The 22,786-nt window shown below is 42.2% G+C and overlaps 1 protein-coding gene across 1 annotated transcript in view; it reads left to right on the top strand.

The window, feature by feature from the left end:
* The window catches only part of NGR-A16 (neuropeptide receptor A16), an 82,418-nt gene extending 60,428 nt beyond the window's left edge, over positions 1–21,990 (top strand). Inside the window, exons 6-8 of the mRNA XM_028173647.2 lie at positions 10,394–10,493; positions 17,501–17,613; positions 19,160–21,990. Coding sequence (XP_028029448.2) covers positions 10,394–10,493; positions 17,501–17,613; positions 19,160–19,338 — 392 coding nt within the window. The 3' untranslated portion in view covers positions 19,339–21,990. The remainder of the gene's footprint in view (positions 1–10,393; positions 10,494–17,500; positions 17,614–19,159) is intronic.
* The last annotated feature ends 796 nt before the right edge of the window (positions 21,991–22,786 follow it).

Raw genomic sequence — 22,786 nt, 5'->3', positions numbered from 1 at the left:
ATCATCAATGGACCAAAATATCCATGCATTCATATCGAAGCGACGAAATCAAATTTTTGGGCGTACCTATACGGAACAACTGAAGCTTTCATCTTTTTTTTTATTGCTTAGACGGGTGGACGAGCTCACAGTCCACCTGCTGTTAAGCGGTTACTGGAGCCCATAGACATCTACAAAGTAAATGCTGCCACCCATCTTGAGATATAAGTTCTAAGGTCTCAGTATAGTTACATCGGCTGCCCCACCTTTCAAACCGAAACGCATTACTGCTTCACGGCAGAAATAGGCGGGGTGGTGGTACCTACCCGCGCGGACTCACAAGTGGTCCTATCACCAGTCTGCCACTTTAGTTGTTCAACAAGCAAGCAGGCACGTAATGTAATAACACTATACTAAACGAATGAAAGCTCGCGTGCCTCTTAATTATCGTGGGTGGATATCGATTACGTATCATCACTTTGTAAAAGAAAACACAAACACACATCACACGCGTTTTGCATTTATCGCTGTAAATATTTGGATATCAGCTATTTGTTTGAGGTAAGCGCAAAAGAATTCCTTGATGTTAGGCGCCTGCTAAATTAAATAAACTATTCGTATTTTGTCGCCATTAACATTAGCAAAATTGCTTTCTTAAAAAAAGTGTGTATCCCCTTTTGTTTCGCCTCGTAAAATGTCGAACATGACCAGTATAATAATATCCAATGCACATTCGGTATGTAAATGCTGTCAATAGACGGTTTTTGTAACATAACAGCAATGAATAATTAGAGTCTAAAGGGAGCAGAATGCAAAATACCTACATTTTGCCGAAAGCCTATATAAATAGTTGATTTATGAGTTCCAATTTCGGAAATAAGCAATTTGAGGTATGTATATTGCTCGCGTTTGAAAGATAGATAGTAGATCTAAAATGATAGCTATTGTACCAGCAATTAAGGCTCCGATCCCTAGTTTCAATGTCAAAATATCAATACAGTAGATTGGGGGGAATAGAGACTAGAGTTAGAATAGGGACAAATCTGGGATGTCACAATACTTTTGTTGAGTTGTTAGATTTAAATTTGTTGAACTGAAAATGACTTTTATTTAGTGTTTAAGAATATTAAATAGTTTAATTTTGGTCATCATAGTTTTGTAACACATTATAGATATTAAAAAGTTAGTTACATAAAGTTAGGTACCTACTTAACAACTAAATAATGCCAGCCCTATCGAAAAACTCTATTGTCCCCATGCGAAACCTGATTCACCCCAAAGCCAAAGTGAATCAGGTAAAGCTAGTTTTTTCAGTTTTTGTGCATACTTTGTAATGAACTATGTATAATAACGCTTCCTATGTAAAAATTTAAGCCTCCGGAACCATTTTAATTTTAATTTTATTGGTATTACCCTAATAAAAACCATTGAACATTTTTGTTGAATTTGGAAAGAGTCCCAATTCCCCCCCCAATCTAAGGTACGTTATTTATGATCTCTTGTAAGAGCTGCACTTTAAGCAGCACACAAAAAGAATTACGATTAAACAAAAATGACATTCTATATCATTTCTAATTTATTGTCGTCCTTATTGTTAAATGACGATGCGTTGTTTTCACTTTGATAATAACGTCAAAAGATAAACAGTTGACGATAAATAATATTAATACTATTGCTCTGATAAAAAAGTTTATATATTATATTGAAAAGGGAAATTTGCGATGGGAGGATGTTTTGTGGGCATCCTGCCCGGCATATACCGTCAGTCAATCCTTCGGTCAAATTACAAGGCGGTCGTAACATAAAATTGTAATTAAGACTTCAAACATTTTTTTAATTGCCCTTGTAGGTAGACGAGCATACGGCTCACCTGATGGTGAGTGGTTACTATCGCTCATGGACATCAGCAATGCCAGGGGCAGAGCCAAGCCGCTGCATACCGTTTAATACTCTCCACAAGCCTCGTTTGAAGAAGGATATGTCATAGCGCTCGGGAAACACCGTGGAGGGGAGCTCATTCCATAGCCGGATGGTACGTGGCAAAAAGATCTCTAGAAACACACTGTGGATGAACGCAGTGGTTCCAGGTAGTATGGATGAACTCTACTCCGATGGCGGGCGGTGCGATGTTAAAATGAGATGATGGTATCAAAACTGGTACCCACCAGTTGTCGACATTATCAAGGCTGCTTGTAACCACTCTAATAGGTCTTACTGCTTATATCAAGTCATAAAACATTAGCAGACCGTTATGACTGTCAGTACTTGAGCCATTGTAACATAGTTCACTTGCGGACTAAATAAAAATAAAAATAATGATGGTTGAGTCTAAATAGGTATCAGTTTGAAACGAATATTTAAATGTTTTCAACTGATAATTATTTATTAATCATTTAAGTTTTTATTTGTTTTGTTAATTTTAAATATATTACAATGTTTTTTTTATTTTTTTTTATTGCTTAGATGTGTTGATGAACTCACAGCGCCACCTGGTGTTAAGTGGTTACTGGAGCCTATAGACATCCACAATGTAAATGCGACACCCACCTTGAGATATAAGTTCTAAGGTCTCAGTATAGTTACAGTTCCGATCGCAACACGGTTGAGCCCGGACGCGTTTTCCCGAGAAATTGTCGCTGCTGTCGCGATTGTGTGTTTGGATTGCACGACATTGTCGTTGACGTTGTTTTGCATTCCGGACGCTCTGTCGCTGGCATCGCGACCTTGAATCGGTAAAGCGTATTTCGTGTTCGTTAGTTTTGCATTCGAAACGACAACCTCACTATCATTTCACTCATACCATATTATTAAATTTATTTATATTATTCGGCGAGCAAAACAGTCTTTTTAAAGACTGAACCCCCACTGCGATCACCGCTTGTTGTGGCACTCACAACCCAGTGGGGCCCCACCTTCCCAACTTCCACCCCAATCCCCAGCCGACTGCCGTTTTCACGGCAAAGGCACTCCCCCCCTTGTTGCTGGCACAGCACAGGGGGCATAACTCCTACTCAGGGGACTCGCCTTTCGGCGAGTGTGCCTTAAGTCCCGGGGACGCCCCCCCCGGGCAAAAAAAAAACCGAAAAATGGAAGAAGAGCTATTAGGGTTTCTCGGGTTACTTGCCGAGAAGTACCCGGTGCTATCTAACCTCACGGCCGAATTCGCGGCCTACAGGGCCGCCCGCGCAAGTTCCCCCCCGCCTGCGTCCCTCGCCGCGTCGTTCAGAGCCGCGCAAACATGCCCCGCCCCCAAATCCATTTCGAGCGCACGTATTCACTCATGAAGCGCCTAGCGCCAGCGAGGCGCCTAACGCACCCGCGACGTTTACACCGATCTCGTCCGTCGCGTCGTCAATCGCCAACTCCGGTTCAGACTCCGATACCGGATTGGAGATGGACTTCGAGTCCGCGACGAGCCCGCAGCCCGGAACCTCCGATGGGTTCAAAACCGTCACGCGCGCCAAAAAACGCGCCCGTGCCGTGGAACCGTCCACGGCGCCAAAACAGCCCAAGGCCGCGAACGCGTCGCGTCCTAAAGTCGTGGTCTCACCCGACTCCCCTCGCCGCGCAACTCCGTCGCCGAAACCCGCGCCCGTCAATAAAATCGCCGCGCCGCCGCCGGTCATCCTGCGGGAAAAGTCGTCGTGGAACCGGGTATCCCAGGCCCTTACGGCCAACAAAATTAACTACTCCCAAGCGCGTAATCTCGCGCACGGGATACAAATAAAGGTCGCAACGTCGGGCGACCATAGGGCCCTCACTTCTTACCTCCGAAAGGAGAGCATAGGTTACCACACCTATGCACTCCAGGAGGACCGCGAGCTCCGCGTAGTAATACGCGGAGTACCAAAAGAGCTCGACGTCGAGCTAATCAAGGAAGACCTAATCAGGCAAGCGTACCCGATCGTAAGTGTGCACCGTATGCACAGCGGGCGCGACAAATTCGCGTATAACATGGTTCTCGTCGCGTTGGAACCAACCGCCGAAGGCAAACGAATTGCCTCAAGCCTCCGCACCGTTTGCGGTTTATCAGGGGTCACCGTCGAGGCCCCACACAAAAAAGGCACTCCCGGACAGTGCCATAGGTGCCAACTTTATGGCCACTCCGCGCGCAACTGCCACGCGCGTCCGCGGTGCGTAAAGTGCCTCGGTGACCACGCGACAGCCGACTGCTCGCGGGTCAAGGAGGCCGCGACCGAACCACCGAGCTGTGTGCTCTGCCAAAAGCAGGGTCACACGGCCAACTACCGCGGATGCCCCAAGGCCCCGCGGAAGCGTCTGGCCAACGCGCCATCAAAAACCGTCGGCCCAAAAACTTCGGCGCCCCGCGCGCCGAAACCTGCCTTCGTGCCGGCACCGGTGCCCACCGTCTCCGCGTGGGCAAAACCGCTGCCGCTCACGTTGGCAGGAAAACCACCGGCACCCCAGCCCCTGCTCGCGCCGCGCCCCGCCCTCGCGCCCGGTCCCGCGCCTCGCCCCGGCCCCGCGCGGCCTGCCGTAAACGACTTCTCAATCGTGCGTGATTATATCGCCGCGATTAACATCGATCGCATGCGCTCGTTCGCCGACGCCATGCGCAGGGCGGTCACGGCCGATGACCGCCTATACGCGACGTTCGACCATATGGACGTCATCGAGTCCGTCCAGCGTACGCTGGCTTGATTACCGGTAATCAATGGCCAACAACGGTAGGGAAAAACCGCGTTCCTTAAAGTTAGCATTCAATAATGCTAACGGACTCGCGCGTCAGCGCGACCAAGTATATGAGTTTCTCCGCGATAATCTCATCGACATCCTTCTGGTGCAGGAGACCTTCCTAAAGCCCTCGCGTCGCGACCCCAAAGTCGCGAATTACGTCATGGTTAGGAATGACAGACTCTCCACCCGCAAGGGCGGGACTGTCATTTACTATAGGAGGGCCCTGCACTGCGTCCCTCTCGATACTCCCTCGCTCTTACATATCGAGGCGTCAGTGTGCCGCATCGCGCTGACGGGACACCAGCCGATCGTCATCACATCCGTTTATCTCCCCCCTGACAAACCCCTCCTGAGCAGTGACCTCGAGACACTGCTCGGTATGGGGGACGCGGTCATCCTGGCAGGCGATTTAAATTGCCACCACACTAGGTGGAACTGCCATCGCACGAATGTGAACGGTAGGCGTCTCGACGCGTTCATAGACGACCTCACATTCGAAATATTCAACCCCCCGACCCCCACGTGCTATCCGTACAACGCCGCGCGTCGTCCGAGCACAATAGATCTGGCACTGCTGAGGAACGTAACTCTGCGCTTGCGCTCCATCGAGGCAATGTCAGAACTCGACTCAGACCACCGACCTGTCGTAATGCAGCTCGGTCGCCCAGTCAACCGAGAACCAGATACGAGGACCATGGTGGATTGGAAGAAGCTGGGCACGTGCTTAGCTGACACCGCTCCACCAATCCTCCCTTGCGGCCCGGATTCAACTCCATCCCCCGAGGATACCGTCGAATCCATAAACATCTTCACTGATCACGTCTCGACGGCGATCATAAGATCTTCTAAGCAAGTCGATGTGGAGGACTGCTTCCACCGCATCAGACTTTCCCCCGATCTTAGGGACCTCGTAAGAGTTAGAAACGCGGCAATCCGGGCCTACGATCGATATCCCACGGATTCAAACCGGACTCGGATGCGTCGCTTACAGCGGGAGGTCAAATCCCGCTTAAGCGACGCCCGAAACGAAAACTGGGATAGTTATTTAGAAGAACTCGCGCCCACTCACCAAGCATACTGGCGACTAGCTAGGACCCTCAAGTCCGAAACTATAGCCACTATGCTGCCTCTCGTACGCCCCTCAGGCCAATCACCGGCTTACGATGACGATGACAAGGCAGAGTTGCTGGCCGATGCACTGCAAGAACAGTGCACCACCAGCACTCAACACGCGGACCCCGAACACACCGAGTTCGTCGACAGGGAGGTCGAGCGCAGAGCTTCCCTGCCGCCCTCGGACGCGTTACCCCCCATTACCACTTCCGAGGTCAAGGAGGCGATCGATAGCCTACAACCACGGAAAGCTCCCGGCTCCGACGGCATCCGCAACCGCGCGCTTAAATTGTTACCAGCCCAACTGATAACGATGTTGGCCACATACTAAATGCTGCTATGACGAACTGCATCTTTCCCGCGGCGTGGAAAGAAGCGGACGTTATCGGCATACACAAGCCGGGCAAACCAAAGAACGAAACCGCGAGTTACCGCCTCATCAGTCTCCTCCCGGCGATAGGCAAATTATACGAACGGCTCCTTCGTAAACGCCTCTGGGACTTCGTATCCGCGAATAAAATTCTTATAGACGAGCAGTTTGGATTCCGCGCCAGACACTCGTGCGTCCATCAAGTGCACCGCCTCACGGAGCACATCTTACTAGGGCTGAACAGGCGGAAACCCATTCCGACAGGAGCCCTCTTCTTCGATATAGCGAAGGCGTTCGACAAAGTCTGGCACAACGGTTTGATATACAAACTGTATAACATGGGAGTGCCAGACAGACTCGTGCTCATCATACGAGACTACTTGTCGAACCGTTCGTTCCGATATCGAGTCGAGGGAACGCGTTCCCGGCCCCGTCACGTCACAGCCGGAGTCCCGCAAGGCTCCGTCCTCTCCCCGTTACTATTCAGTTTGTATATCAATGATATACCCCGGTCTCCGGAGACCCATCTGGCGCTCTTCGCCGATGACACCGCCATCTACTACTCGTGTAGGAATAAGGCGTTGCTTCATCGACGACTTCAGACCGCAGCTACCACCATGGGACAGTGGTTCCGGAAGTGGCGCATCGACATCAACCCCACGAAAAGCACAGCGGTGCTCTTCAAAAGGGGTCGCCCTCCGAACACCACGCTGAGCATCCCCCTCCCGACTAGGCGCGTCAATACCCCCGCCCCCGCCGTTCGCCCAATCACGATGTTCGACCAGCCCATACCGTGGGCCCCGAAGGTCAAATACTTAGGCGTCACCCTCGACAGTAGGATGACATTCCGCCCCCACATCAAGACGGTACGCGACCGTGCCGCCTTCATTCTAGGACGTCTCTACCCGATGATATGTAGGCGAAGTAAAATGTCCCTTAGAAATAAGGTGACACTCTACAAAACTTGCATACGCCCCGTCATGACCTATGCAAGTGTAGTGTTCGCTCACGCGGCCCGCATACACTTAAAATCCTTCCAAATCATTCAATCCCGTTTTTGCAGGATAGCCGTCGGAGCCCCGTGGTTCGTCAGGAACGTCGACCTCCATGACGACCTGGACTTAGAGTCCATCAGTAAGTATCTACAGTCGGCGTCCATGCGCCACTTCGATAAAGCGGCACGACACGAGAACCCTCTCATCGTGGCCGCCGGTAACTACATTCCCGATCCTGCGGACAGAATGGAAAGCAGTCGACGTCGCCCAAAACACGTCATCTCGGATCCTCCCGATCCACTAACGGTGCTTTTAGGTACTTCAAGCACCGGTCACCGTTCTCGTCGAACCCGTCGCTTGCGACGAAGGGCTCGACGAGTAAATTAACTCTTAGACACAGCCCACTGAGTTTCTCGCCGGATCTTCTCAGTGGGTCGCGTTTTCCGATCCGGTGGTAGATTCTGCGAAGCACGGCTCTTGCTAGGGTTCGTGTTAGCAACATCGTCAGGTTGAGCCCCGTGAGCTCACCTACTAAAGTTAGGGTTACGCTGACATAGCCTCTCAAGGCTATCAGTTTAGGTAGGAAAAAAAAATTATATATATATAGTTACAACGGCTGCCCCACCCTTCAAACCGAAACGCATTACTGCTTCACGGTAGAAATAGGCAGAGTGGTGGTACCTATCCGTGCGGACTCACATGTGGTACTACCACCAGTTAAAGGACATAAATGGACTTGTTGTTCAAATAATTCATTTTCATTTCATTAGATTCCTTATTGTGGTCGCCTACTTACATAACCGACCCATATGACGAGACGACCCAAAACCGCCGTGACCTCAGACATATCCTATCCGACCATCCCGTACCAATCTCAGCACATTTAGGCACTTCAAGGACCGGTTACCGTTCTGGTCAAATTCGTCGAAGATTTCGACGTCCAGCCTACCCCGTAGAGACAACCGACTAGGTTACTTGCCGGATCTTCTCAGTGGGTCGCAATTCGAATTTGGTGGTAGATTCAGCGAAGCAAGCACAGCTCTTGCAACTAGTCTGTCTTACTACAGCTACTAGCCCGTGTTAGTAAGTCCTCCCAGATTGAGCTCCGTTAGCAGTCCACGCGTAGTTGGAATAGCCCCTTATGCTACCAAAACACTTCCTTACGGATCCTCCCAATCCATTAACGGTGCTTTTAGGGACCACAAGCACCGGTCACCGTCCTTGTAACTCGTCGTTTACGACGAAGGGCTCGACGAGTGAATTAAGCTATAGACACAGCCCACTGAGTTTCTTGCCGGATCTTCCCAGTGACTCGCGTTTCCGATCCGGTGGTAGATTCTGCGAAGCACTGCTCTTGTTAAGGCCGGTGTTAGCAACATTCCCGGTTTGAGCCTCGTGAGCTTAACTACACGTCAAGAAGAAGATGAAATAGCCTCTCAAGGCTATCAGCATAGGTAGGAGAGAAAAAAAAGCTACCAAAGATTAAGTAGGGAGGAAAAAATATTGAGATGATCACTTCGAAAAGCCACCTCTTTTACGAATTGCACAAAAATGTTTTCGCCATAACTAAACAGCAAGTTTCTTATTACATTTTAATAATCGAAATTAATTTCTTGGAAACGATACTCAAAAGCAACGCGTAAGATGAGAAATTTACGAAGGATCTTAATTTTCAACGTCGAAGGATATTTGGCGCGTTTCGGGGTATGAATAATTTTCCGATGAAATTCAATAGTTTTCGGAATATTTAAAAGATTTTGGTTTCGTGTCAAACCAACGTGTGATGGGTTAAATATTATTTATCTGATGGGTTATTACTGGTGGTAGGACCTCTTGTGAGTCCGCACGGGTAGGTACCGCCACCCCGCGTATTCCTGCCGTGAAGCATGCGTTTCGGTTCGAAGGGTGGGGCAGCCGTTGTAACTATACTTGAGACCTTAGAACTGATATTTCAAGGTACCCACCTTGAAATATAAGTTATAGATGTCTATGGGCTCCAGTAACCATTTAACACCAGGTGGGCTATGAGCTCGTCTACCGATCCAAGCAAAAAAATGCGGTATAGAGTATGTAAGAAATTACGGTGATGGTATATAGGCCTAGTGTGACCTGGCCAGTATTTGGTATTCAGCCCTGTTTCTTCTCCTTTATCTCATTTTTGGAACATAATATTTTACTGTGGAGGCGGAGCTGCATCCCGGATCACCAACAAAGCCGTGATGGCTTAAAAGCGCCCGTAAAAGCTTACTAGGCATTTTCAGCAACAGACAGTTGTTAGGCTGTGCTCTTAGCTTTTGATTTATTGCTTAAATGGGTGTACGAGCTCATAGCCTACCTGATGTTAATTGGTTACTGGAGCCCATAGACATCTACCATATAAATGCACCACCCACCTTGAGATATAAGTGCTAAGGTCTCAAGTTTAATTACGTATTACTGTTTCACGTCAGAAATAGGCGGGGCGGTGGTACCTACCCGTGCCGACTCACAAGAGGTCCTAGCATCAGTAAAATTGCTGATGTCCACCTGCTACAGTGTCTACTTACTATCAGCTAGGCCATACTCTCGTCTGATACAAAAAATGATATTTACGTTGATTTATATAACAAAAATAAAATAATTTTACGTAATGTATTACAATAAGCGATCTAGTGACATGATATTTATAGTGACGAGGGAACATGGCAGATAGAGAGTTAATGCTGTTTTCGCATCATATAAGTTTCGGCTTCGGGAATCATTACGTCATCGTCTGCCTTGGGATATCACTTGAGCCATGGTTAAAGAGGGATTGGAAGCGCGCTGTGCTGGAAATAAGAGGTTCAAGCTAAAGGCCGAAATTTGCTCTGACATGGGTATAATAACGGTTTTTTTATTACCCACTCTCACTGTCTCAAAGTGGGTCACGACATTGAGACCCCTGTGGACTCTCTTTTTTTTATTGCTTATATGGATGGACGAGCTCACAGCCCACCTGGTGTTAAATGGTTACTGGAGACCATAGACATCTACAACGAAAATGCGCCACCGCCTTGAGATATAGGCTGTAAGGTCTCAGTATAGTTACAACGGCTGCCCCGCCCTTCAAACCGAAACGCGTACTGCTTCACGGCAAAAATAGGCAGGGTGGTGGTACCTATCCGTGTGGACTCACAAGAGGTCCTACCACCAGTGGAAGCTGCTTAACTTCAAGTGGACGGGGGCGTTCGAACTCATGAATATTTTCTGTTTGTTTTAGCACAACTCCGTTCTAGAAGGAAGGCAGCTAAAATGTTGGTGTCAGTTGTGATAATGTTCGCCGTCTGCTATTTCCCGGTTCACTTGTTGTCTGTGATGCGGTAAGTTGTGACCACAACCTAATTCGATTATTTTTTTCACTTTTATTGCTTAGATGTGTGGACGAGCTCACAGTCCACCTGGTGTTATGTGGTTACTGGAGCCCATAGACATCTACGACGTAAATGCGCCACCCATCTTGAAATATAAGCTGTAAGGTCTTAGTATAGTTACAACGGCTGCCCCACCCTTCAAACCGAAACGCATTACTGCTTCACGGCAAAAATAGGCAGGGTGGTAGTACCTATCCGCGCGGACTCACAGGAGGTCCTACCACCAGTAAATTCACAAAAAAAACATTTCACGTATTTTTTTAAAATAAATGTTATAGTTTTTTTTTAGATCACAAGATGGAAATAAGGTTTTTACTGGTGGTAGGGCGTCTAGTTAGCCCGGATTTTTAGGTACCATTGCCCTGTTTATTAGCAGCCGTTGTACAATTAAACTTGGTCTTAGAACTCATGTCCAAGTTGAAGGTGGAATTAACGTTGACAACTGTGCTTCGGTAGTCACTTAACACCAGGTAGTAAGTGGTTATAGCTATTAGAGAAGAAGGTGGTTACATTAGACATTAGACTAACGTCGTCGCAAGATTAAAAAAATAATCTATACTAATATTATAAAGAGGAAAGATTTGTTTGTTTGTTTGTTTCGAATAGGCTCCGAAACTACTGGACCGATTTGAAAAATTCTTTTTCCATTAGAAGCCGACATTGTCCCTGATGAACATAGGCTTTTTTAAAAAAAAAAAAAATTTTATTTTTTTGGTTTCATGTGTGTTTTAATGTTTCCGAAGCGAAGCGAGGGCGGGTCGCTAGTCATTTATATGAGTTAATTTTTTTTTCAAATCATGCCATTCCTTTGCCGAGGACGTTCTAGAACCAACATATACCTACATACATACGTTTTATAGTATAAATGAATATACAATAGAGCGTATTTCTGTAATGTGTCCATGTAGTTGATAAATTCATTTAGCAATGAATCGATAATTTATAATTCAATCAGTGCCTTTAACCAAATACAAATTAATGTAGTCAAACAATCAGATGCCTAACGCACATGTACTACCTAGTATAAGCTCTAATTAAAATATCATATGCGTGTTTTTTTGTCTAATTTTATCCCAATTATATTATAAACTAGAAACTTAGTAAGCATGTACATATGGTTGTATGTTTGTTACTCATTCACGCAAAAACTACAGAATGGATCTTGATGAAAATTTACAATAATATAGCTGACACATGCTCTGAGGAATTGTTCGAGATGATACCAACGTCTCGTTTTTACCATCGCACCGCCCGCCACCGGAGTAGAGTTCATCCATACTACCTGGAGCCACTGCGGTCATCCACAGTGTGTTTCCAGAGATCTTTTTTGCCACGTACCATCCGGCTATGGAATGAGCTCCCCTCCACGGTGTTTCCCGAGCGCTATGACATGTCCTTTTTCAAACGAGGCTTGTGGAGAGTATTAAGCGGTAGGCAGCGGCTTGGCTCTGCCCTTGGCATTGCTGAAGTCCATGGGCGACGGTAACCACTCACCATCAGGTGGGCCGTATGCTCGTCTGCCTACAAAGGCAATAAAAAAAAAACATCACAATAACACATAGGCTATAATTTATAAAGCTAAAGTGTGAATTACCCAAAATATAACGATAAGTGGCAAATAAAAGAAAAAAAGTCTGCCAAAATCTGTTTTGGCATGCGCTGCAAAAGCCGTTGGAGTGACACGTATATAATGAAAATGTAAATGCTTATCTTAAATAGTCCTACAAAAAACCCGTGACAGCATATATCTATCTTTTATTTGTAAGTTATTATTACCAAAATAGTAAACCATGAATATAAGGAGAGGAAAGATCAGGTTTTTTGTTTGTTACTGTCAGGCCCAGATTTGTATAAAAGAGAATTCAATAAGATCAATAAGTAATAAATTACAGTTCCCGAAGCGAAGCGAGAGCGGGTCGCTAGTGCGTAATGTATACTTAATATATAAAAATGAATCGCTGTTCGTTAGTCTCGCTAAAACTCGAGAACGGCTGGACCGATTTGGCTAATTTTGGTCTTGAATTATTTGTGGAGGTCCAGAGAAGGTTTAAAAGGTTAGATAAATATGAAAATGTTCGGAATTAAATAAAAATAACAATTTTGTTTTTCCTTTGATGTGTCCCCCGTCGGACGGATTCCTTTTGTTTGTTTTAAGTTTATTTTATACAAAAGCTTAGGTCTTTTATTTATCGATTCAGGCACTACGAAGTCTGCCGGGTCAGCTAGTAACTAATAAATATTCGATTTCAATTCTAATATGATGTCGTAAGCTCCGAAACATTGGTCCGTTCTGCAGTAGTTAAGATTTTAAGAGTTGTTCAATTGATAGACGATGCAACTGAGTTTTTATTTTTATTGATTTGATGGGTGGACCAGGATTTATCGATTTCAAGACTTCGAATCAGCTTAAAAATTTACAGGTGCATCAAGGTCCAATGATAATATCAAAATTTTTAAAACTACGCTCTAATATCCTGACTAGTATCAACAGGATAAGAAACATTACATTAATTGTTATTTCCACGATTTTATATTATCTCCTTTCAAGTTTCGTGGTTTCGTATGGGCTGTGTTTCTAATAGTGTACTGGTATCCCACGCAGCCCACCGTGTCTGCTCAGTGGGTCGCGGTTTCGATCCGGTGGTAGTATATGCGAAGCACTTGCTCTTGCTAGGGCTGGTGTTAGCAACTTCTCTCAGGTTGAGCCTGTGAGGTCACCTAATCGTCCCCCTTAGCTTAAGCCCCCTTAAGCTTCCAGCGATCTCGTATCGATTGACGCCAAACTACCGGAGTTCTTTATCTACATTTAAGAAATATTATGACGACGCAATAGCATCGTGTAAAAAAATCAAACCCGGAATAACTACACAGTTTGCGTAATTGGTATATACTTAAGGCGCCAACGGGTGGATGGCCGCATTTACGTAGTAATGCCTATAGATGTTGTAGGCAGCGGCTTGGCTCTGCCCCTGGTATTCCTGAAGTCCATAGGCAACGGTAACCACTCACCATCAGGTGGGCCGCACGCTGGTCTGCTTACAAGGTCAATAAAAAAAGGCTCTGGTAATCAATTAACACTATCTGGGCCGTATTTTATTAACAAACTTGATACCCACCTTCGGGATTTGAATACGGGCACAACCGCATTGTCACGATACCAGTACACCGGCCGTCTTATAGCGATAATGTGTCATCTTCAATGTTACACATATTTCTGTCACAAATGTTGACGATTGACTTCCACGGTGAAAGAATAACATCGTGTAATAAAAATGAAACCCGCAAAATTATAATTTGGGTAATTACTGGTGGTAGGACCTCTTGTGAGTCCGCGCGGGTGGGTACCACCACCCTGCCTATTTCTGCCGTGAAGCAGTAATGCGTTTCGGTTTGAAGGGTGGGGCAGCCGTTGTAACTATACTTGAGACCTTAGAACTTATATCTAAAGGTGGGTGGCGCATTTACGTTGTGGATGTCTATGGGCTCCAGTAACCACTTAACACCAGGTGGGCTGTGAGCTCGTCCACCCATCTAAGCAATAAAAAAAATAAAAAAATCATCTTCTTACCTTAAGCCCCTATGTGGAGTCGACACTGCATGTCCTCTTTTAAAATTGAAGTCTATCATACGTCATCTCTGCACTCACACTCTTCACTCGGATATCCTCTTTCGAAGAGACCATTCAAGTCTGTTTACCTTATAGATTACCTAACCTAAAAGACGTAAAAGTCGTCCCTGCCTCACGTAACCGTATTGGTGGTATGGCGTATTACTTAAGACGACATGTTTTACCCACAAAGCAAATGTAGATTAAGGCGAAATACGAAAAGCCGCGACATAGGTATTATTTCTGAAGCGTAACTTATTGGCAACGTCATTATTTCACGAGCAAATATTTAATGAACTATGCTAATTTATTCAAAATGACACTTGGTAGTTTGTGAGAATTCGCATGTATGACTTCGCATTAGTAAGCCTTGTAACGATGTAAATACATTTTTTTATTGCTTAGATTGGTGGACGAGCTCACAGCCTACCTGGTGTTAACAGGTTACCGGAGCCCATAGACATATCTACAACGTAAATGCCGCCGCCTAACTCGAGACATGAGTTCTAAGGTTTTGACGTGACAACGTCTTATAATTCGATGGAGCCGGCTGCACGCACGAAAAAACATGACTCATGCGGCGTTACCTCGCTCTGAGGCGAGGCGTAGCGGTAGGCAGCGGCTTGGCTCTGCCCTTGGCATTGCTGAAGTCCATGGGCGACGGTAACCACTCACCATCAGGTGGGCCGTATGCTCGTCTGCCTACAAAGGCAATAAAAAAAAAAAAAAAACATGTTTTCGTCAAGTAGGTATGAAGTTCAGTGAAAAGTGAATGTGGTGTCAATTGTTTATAGCAACGATAATTGCGATAATTGAAAAATGAAATCATTCCATCAGTATTTTCTTATGACGTTGTCACGTTCAACTATCGTCAGTAAACCGACTTTACAGACAACCGATTTTTTTACGGTACAACGACTGCATCACCATTCAAATGGAAACGCATTACTGCTTCACGGCAGGAATAGGCAGGGTGGTAGTACTTACCCGTGCGGACTCACAAGACGTACAACCAATTAACAGAATTATTGTATTCATATATTAAGGAAACGCGTATTTAATACATGCTCCGGCGATATATCGATGCTCTAACCTAAAATACCGAATTTTATTGAGGAAATCCGTATTTAAACACATGCTTCAACTAACTCTATCTGAAATTTCGCTCAGCCATTTTTGCGTCACTGAGTTACAAACATCCGAACAAAAAACATTTACATCTATACATATAATTTCATTTTCAAATTCAGATTAAAATCGCACTACCTTGCACATTAATATGGCTCTTACAATATAACTGTACAAGTTGCTACTTATTTTGTATTTAATTGCATATTTTTAGTATTTATTTGTTTTTAATCGATAAAACTTAAAATAACTTTTTAACGAATAAAAACATTGTCGTATAAAATTTTATATTTATTTGTATTTTATTTGTTATATTTATTTGTATTTTATTTGTATTTATTCGTATGTGAGTCTATCTTATATTGTATTTATTTTTCACATGTGTATTTATGTATATATTTTTATGTAAGTTTATTATGATATAGTACCGTCCAGTTCACATATTCCTCTCCCTGCAAGGTTGCCTGGAAGAGATCGCTTTCAGCGATAAGGCCGCCAATTTATGTCACCGACTATTATTTGTTTTATTTGCTCACTCTGTACATGTGGTGTCAAATAAAGTGTTATTATTATTATTAATATATAAATAAAATTGGAGTGTATGTTTGTAATATTGAAATAACCGCTTTTTACTATATGCATATGAATATATATACGGTACATACACCAAAATAACGTTTTTTACAATGTTTGTCTATCTGTCTGCCTGTCTGTTTGTTCCGGCTTATCTCTGGAACGGCTGGACCGATTTTGACGGGACTTTCACTGACAGGTAGCTGATGATATAAGAAATAACGTAGGCCACTTTTTTTAGACTAGCTTCGCCCCGCGGCGTCACCCGCGGTACGACAATAACCGCGGTTAACATCGCGGGACTCAACTATCACTAATAAAATTTAATGTTTCCGAAGCAAAGCGTGGGCGGGTCACTAGTTTGTAATAAAAACATAATAAATGTAGTTAAATATAGATTATTCGTTTTATTTGTGGCATTGATAATTATTTGCGTATTTATATTAGTGGTCCCGCAGTACCTAATCGAAATTCGACTTTAATTAATTCAAATTGTAGTCGTCGTGGCCTAAAGGATAAAACGTCGGGTGCATTCGTATGTAGCGATGCACCGGTGTTCGAATCCCGCAGGCGGGTACCAATTTCTCTAATGAAATATGTACTCAACAAATGTTCACGATTGACTTCCACGGTGAAGGAATAACATCGTGTAATAAAAATCAAACCCGCAAAATTATAATTTGTGTAATCACTGGTGGTAGGACCTTTGGGAGTCCACACGGGTAGGTACCACCACCCCGCCTATTTCCGCCGTGAAGCAGTAATGCGTTTCGGTTGGAAGGGTGGGGTAGCCGTTGTAACTTACTGAGACCTTAGAACTTATATCTCGAGGTGGGTGGCGCATTTACGTTGTAGATGTCTATGGGCTTCAGTAACCACTTAACATCAGGTGGGCTGTGAGCTCGTCCATTCATCTAAGCAATAAAAAAAAATGTTTAAACATTATTATGGTTCTATTGTCAAACACTTACTATACTTCTATAATATAATCCCAGATTTCGCCAAAACTATTACTCGTATTATTCATCTATTCTCAATTTGACCACAGACTTTAAACAACAACAAAAGTTGGACATAAACAAAGAGTATATATATATGTGTGTTTGTGTCAAGTACATGGTAGTGTGTGTAATATTTTATTTATTGATTAAATGTATTTTCTAAGCAAAATTAAAAAAAATAATTGCATTCTGCACTCTATATAAACTATTATAATATTATTATTATTATTATTATTATTAATACTTAATTTCAGTTTTTTTTTTTTTTAAAACCATAACATTTTGTTAGTAATAATTACTTATAATCTATGTTAGTTAACTTAAAAAATCTAACACATAACTATCATTATATAAGGGGGGGAAATTTTTTACTCATCATTACGCAATTTTCGTAAAAAGCGGTACCTACACAATTTTTGTGTCACGTATTAATAAATAGATATGCTTAGTAACAGTTCAATGTAACCACATCAATCATATGTCGTAACGTTAAGCTAGGTATTGTGGGTGGACACCGGGGTGGTTTTAGCCGGTAGGAGTCCGGCACGCCCCTCCGCCTTTCCCCAGGCGGAGGTCCATGAGGATTTCCCCCGAAAAAAAAAAGAAGGTATTATGTTAGTAGTAATAAATCATAAATATTCTTACAGCTACACCATTGATATGGGACAAACGGAATTCATAACTATTTGGGCGCTTGTCTCGCACGTCATGTGCTACGCGAATTCTGCCATAAATCCATTGATCTACAACCTCATGAGCGGTGAGTTTAGCTTGTAATAATAATAAAAGCCTTTATTCAGATGCAAAGGATATTTACAAATAATAAACTTATATTAACGACTCGGCCGAGTCGATGACATCGACAACTTCGTCTGTTTGCCCAACTTTGGCAAAGGCCTCCTCCATTTCTATCCACTCTACTCGGCTTAGAGCTTTCCTTGTCCATAGTTTTCCTGCTACCGTCTTTATCTCGTCTTCCCACCTCCGAATCTGTCTGCCTCGTTTCCTTTTTCTATCTCTAGGGTACCAACACACTATGCTTTTGTTCCATTTTTCGATGCCTCTTATTGTATGTCCTGTCCATTGCCATTTTAGTTTCCGAGATGACCAGTCACCACTACCCTCTTAGCTTGTAAGCCAGCGTTCAATTCGGCTAGTGTAGATTTTTTTTCTACCTTCCTACCTATTCTAATAACCTCGAGGGGTTATTCTAGATTCGTCGAGCTAGTAGGTAAGATCACGGGGCTCAGACATGACGACATTGCTAACACGAACCCTAGCAAGAGCCGTGCTTCGCAGAATCTACCACCGGATCGGAAACGCGATCCACTTAGAAGATCCGGCGAGAAACTCAGTGGGCTGTGTTTGGGGGTTAATTTACTCGTCGAGCCCTTCGTCGCAAGCGCCAGGTTCAACGAGAACGATGACCGGTGCTTGAGGTACCTAAAAGCACCGTTAGTGGATCAGGAGGATTCGAAATGACGCGTTTTGGGCGACGTCGACTGCTTTCCATTCGGTCCGCAGGATCGGGAATAGATTCGAATTTATAGGATGCCAATTTGAAAACTCACGACGGATTCGTATATGAGTTTTTTTTTTATATTACCCTTGTTGGCAATAAATGAGCATACAGTCCTCCTGAGGGTGAGTTACCATCGCCCATGTATGTCAGCAATGCCAATGGACAGAGCCAAGCCTTCGGAGATCCACTGATGGATTCATCTACTTTGAACAACATTAGCTGAGCCTTTTGCCTTTTTATTTTTCTTTTCTTTTATTTACCTAAATGTATTCATCTGGATCTGTGTGAAAGGCAATAAATGATTTTATTATTATTACTATTGTTATTATTCTACTATATTTATTTAAAATCTTAATAATCATACAAATGTTTAAAAAAAAAGGATATTAAAAATAGGTTTTTTAAAAACCAGTATATAAAAATAATAATAATAATAATTAATATTATATAGCTATGATCTTCTTTCTTGTCTCCCACCTTATCCCACTACGTTTTTTTTTATTGCTTAGATGTGTGGACGAGCTCACAGCCCACCTGTTGTTAAGTGGTTACTGGAGCCCATAGACATAAATATGCGCCACCCACCTTGAGATATAAGTTCTAAGTATAGTATAGTATAGGTGGGTTCGGCACAGCGAATTCAATATAGCTATGATATTTCACAATAATACTGAGACTCAATTAAGGTTCCATTAATTTCTTACAGCTACACAACCGGTTCATATAGTAAATATGGAACAAAAGAAAAAAAAAACAATAACCTTTTTACTACATTACTTTTCAGATAAATTTCGTCGCGAATTCCGCAGAGCGTTCTGCTGCTCTACCAGTTCGGGACAGCAGGATTTCACATCCATGTCCCGTGTCACCACGAAGAAGGACTCGTCTATAATGGCATCCTTCAAGCCAGGACATACCAGCACCACATTCGTTCATAACAATAAAAACGGACATATGACTTAAGGCTATCAAACGTTAACCTAGCGACATTAAGGTTTTGGATTTATTTTATTTGGAACATTCGTCTTGTTACTGAAGTTTTGTTGAAATAAAAATATTACTTATAAATCATCTATAAATAATAAGCAAACAGAAAAATAGAAAAATTGTAATGATCTGTTCTTACTTATTATCTATCTGCCGAATACTATATTCATGAATATATTTTTATTGCTTAGATGGGTGGACGACCTCACAGCCTAACTCGTGTTAAGTGGTCACTGGAGCCCATAGACATCTACAACGTAAATGCGCCACCCACCTTGAGGTATCGTCTTTTCGCATTAAAAGTGTACAATTTCTAAAAATATTCGAAATTGAGTTAATATGCGGAATCATTTGGTATCACCGGTATTTTTCTCATAAACACTGTCAAAAGAGCGTAGTTTAGTTTTAGGTTTTAGTTTTTTAGTTTACGCATATTTTGACTACTATTAACAAAATTAATACATAATTTTATCTTTAAAAGACAGATAATGTAACTGGTAAAAACTAAAAAATAAATGTTGCAAAGATGATTAATATTAAAAATATGATATGTTAAACCTTTAAAACACTCTCCTGTAAAATTTAGTAAGTTTTGAGATTATACAGTTTTAATAATACGTGAAGCAAAAACTTTGTATCCCTTTTCACGAAAATTGCGCGGACGGAGGAGTATGAAATTATCCACACTTCTAGAGAATATAGAGAAGAAGTGCGCAATGCTAATATTTTTTTAAAATAATGAATAAAAGATACATTAAATCAATAAAGAAAACATTACACACACTACATACCATGTGTTTGACGCACACACGCATGCATACTACCTATATTTATTGTCAAATTTTTGTTCTTGACGTCTGTTGTCAAATTGAGATTAAATATTGTTTGTCATTGTTAATATTTTTTATAGTGTAACCTTGGCGAAATTTGTGATTATAGAAGTATAAAATACAATCATAATAGTGTACAAACTTACAATTCCAATTAATTATAGTCGAATTTCGACTGCTGCAGGACCTCTAGTACAGTTTTAATGCGAGAAGACGATATAAGTTCTAAGGTCTAGTATAGGTAAAATATGCTACTTAAATTTTATCATTATCTTAAAATATCATCTCTTCAGTTTTCGCGGGCCGAATTAACGACTAGATCTGACCTATTTGTTGATTAAAGCCACTTAACCTCGCCGCTAATAGCTAGAATAACGTCAATCACGTTAATTATTGCCTTAAATGAGTACGTGTATTCACGGCCCACCTGATTTTGCTTACCGAAAACAACGTTACACAAATCACAACGTCTCAAACAAAACAACAAAAATTGTAAACTTAAAATTAGTTTTAGAATTTACAATTAGCACAAGTAGGGTCATCGATATACATATATAAGTTTTAAGGGTAAGTTTGATAAGTTCTAATGGAATAAAAAAAAAGGAATAAAAAAAAGTACAAAATGTGTGCAATTCACACGTGGTAGAAGTGAAACCTTCCAAAATTAAAATACAATTATCCTAAACGTCTTAAGTGTACGTAAAATTTTGTCATTAGTAAATAATTGTAAGGTAGCGCCCTCTGTGAATTGATATTTTAATTTCACGTATAATCCTAAATTAAAATTCACTACAAGAGCTTTCATACACACGTTAGTATTAAAAAATCTCACAGATGGCGCTGTATTAAATAGTATGCATATTTCTGTCTCATTCTTTGCTGGCTTCATCCTACACATTTTTGTATTTGTGTCTCTTACCTGTCGTTTTTTCCGTTGCATCCGGTTTGAAATCACAACGATTCTAAAGAAGTATTCACTTCAAAAAAATATGTTGCGAAACTTTTTATGTCGGAGAGCTTGTTATGTTCTTCGATAATATAGCTAACCGTCCCCCCCCCCCTTTTTTTTTTGAGGTTGGTAACGTAATCTTCAAGGTCCTCATCAGCGATAGACCCTCATATTGGGCATTAGCAGTAGACGCAGCGGCTTTATGAGGCGTAGTTATTAGACTCTTTTCGGCTGGATCTCTTCTAAGTTTTTGGTTATTAGTAATATTTTTTTATTAATGTCATGTAGAACGGGCTTCTATAGACTAAGTTCCCTTTTCTTGGTGTTTAAAATGCATCTACAACTATTAGTGATTTCATGTTTATTGTACTTTAGAACAAAAAAACTGAATAAAATTACGATTATTATTAAATTCGTTTCTGTGTTATTAAATCGATTGGGACGAGAACGTGTGAACTAATTGTAGGTTATACGGGGAGGATTTTGTTGTCAACCACGTATGTATGGTAAAATGGTCGGAATGAGTGTCCGGTCCATCCGTTTGCCATCGTTCATACCCAATAAAAATGCACTAGTATTAAAAAAATACCTAGTCACGTTATAACAGCTTTGTGAAGATTAACCGGGTTCAATTTGAGTAGTTCAAGTCTTGGATATCACGCCGGTAATGTCATGGCTTGGGCTCTAATGTGAATTCGATTGTTATTTTAGGTATGTGTGGGTATTTATAATGGGCGGAATTATAATTAGCGATACTGCTTATGCAATCTTTGAGTCATGTATAACATAATTTAGTGAATATTGTTATTTACTATGAAAGCTCTCGAAATAAATAGATCTTTCAAATAATGTTGTTTATTTTTAATGGAGGGTGGGAAAGATTTTTTCAAAGAACGCATTCTCGTGTGAAGAGCGGGAGAGCGATTCTAGAAGCTTCTTAGAGAGTCATGCTTTAAAATGTGTGAGGTCAAATAAAAAAACCGCAATTCCGGATCCTACTTTACGTATCACTCGCTCGGTAGGCATGAGATTTTAAATTTATCGATTTTCTTATTTTTGACGAAAGCGCCATCTATGAAAGAAGAACAAAAGTTCGGTTGGTATGAAACTGTTTTGATTGCAACTAATTAGTAGTTCCGCGATAAACTTGTAGATGGCTCTGATACAAATTACAATTACATTCAATGGAAACCTAATAAATAATTAAACTTGCCGATTTCGATTAACGATAAACAGTTTATTTTATCAGCACAGATAAAATAAAATTACAGTAAAATACATGATATATTCCTTATGCCATTAATCGATGATATTTAAATTTTCATTTTATAATATTTCAATGATACGGTACACATATTATGGACTGGTTTCTGAAATAAATGATTTTCATTTAATATAGCAGATGCTAAGAACAGCCGATACGGTTAATGATTGTGTGATTGTAAATTTATTTAAAAGTTCAGAATTATTTAAAATTATATCTCAACTAATTTAAAGAATGTCAAAGTAAGGTTTAATAGCGCTTTCTCGAAGAGCCTCAAACCTAAGGCGAACTACCGAAACAAATTCAATCTTTTGCCTTTCTGAAGCAAATTTTATAACGTACTAGCTGTGAGCCGCAGCTTCACCCGCGAGGTCAATGGAA

This window comes from Bombyx mandarina, chromosome 20 (genome assembly GCF_030267445.1).
Source record: "Bombyx mandarina strain Sakado chromosome 20, ASM3026744v2".
NCBI classification, from domain to species: domain Eukaryota; kingdom Metazoa; phylum Arthropoda; class Insecta; order Lepidoptera; family Bombycidae; genus Bombyx; species Bombyx mandarina.
The sequence above is the reverse complement of the archived record's forward strand: the minus strand, read 5'-3'. Positions and strand labels throughout refer to the sequence as shown.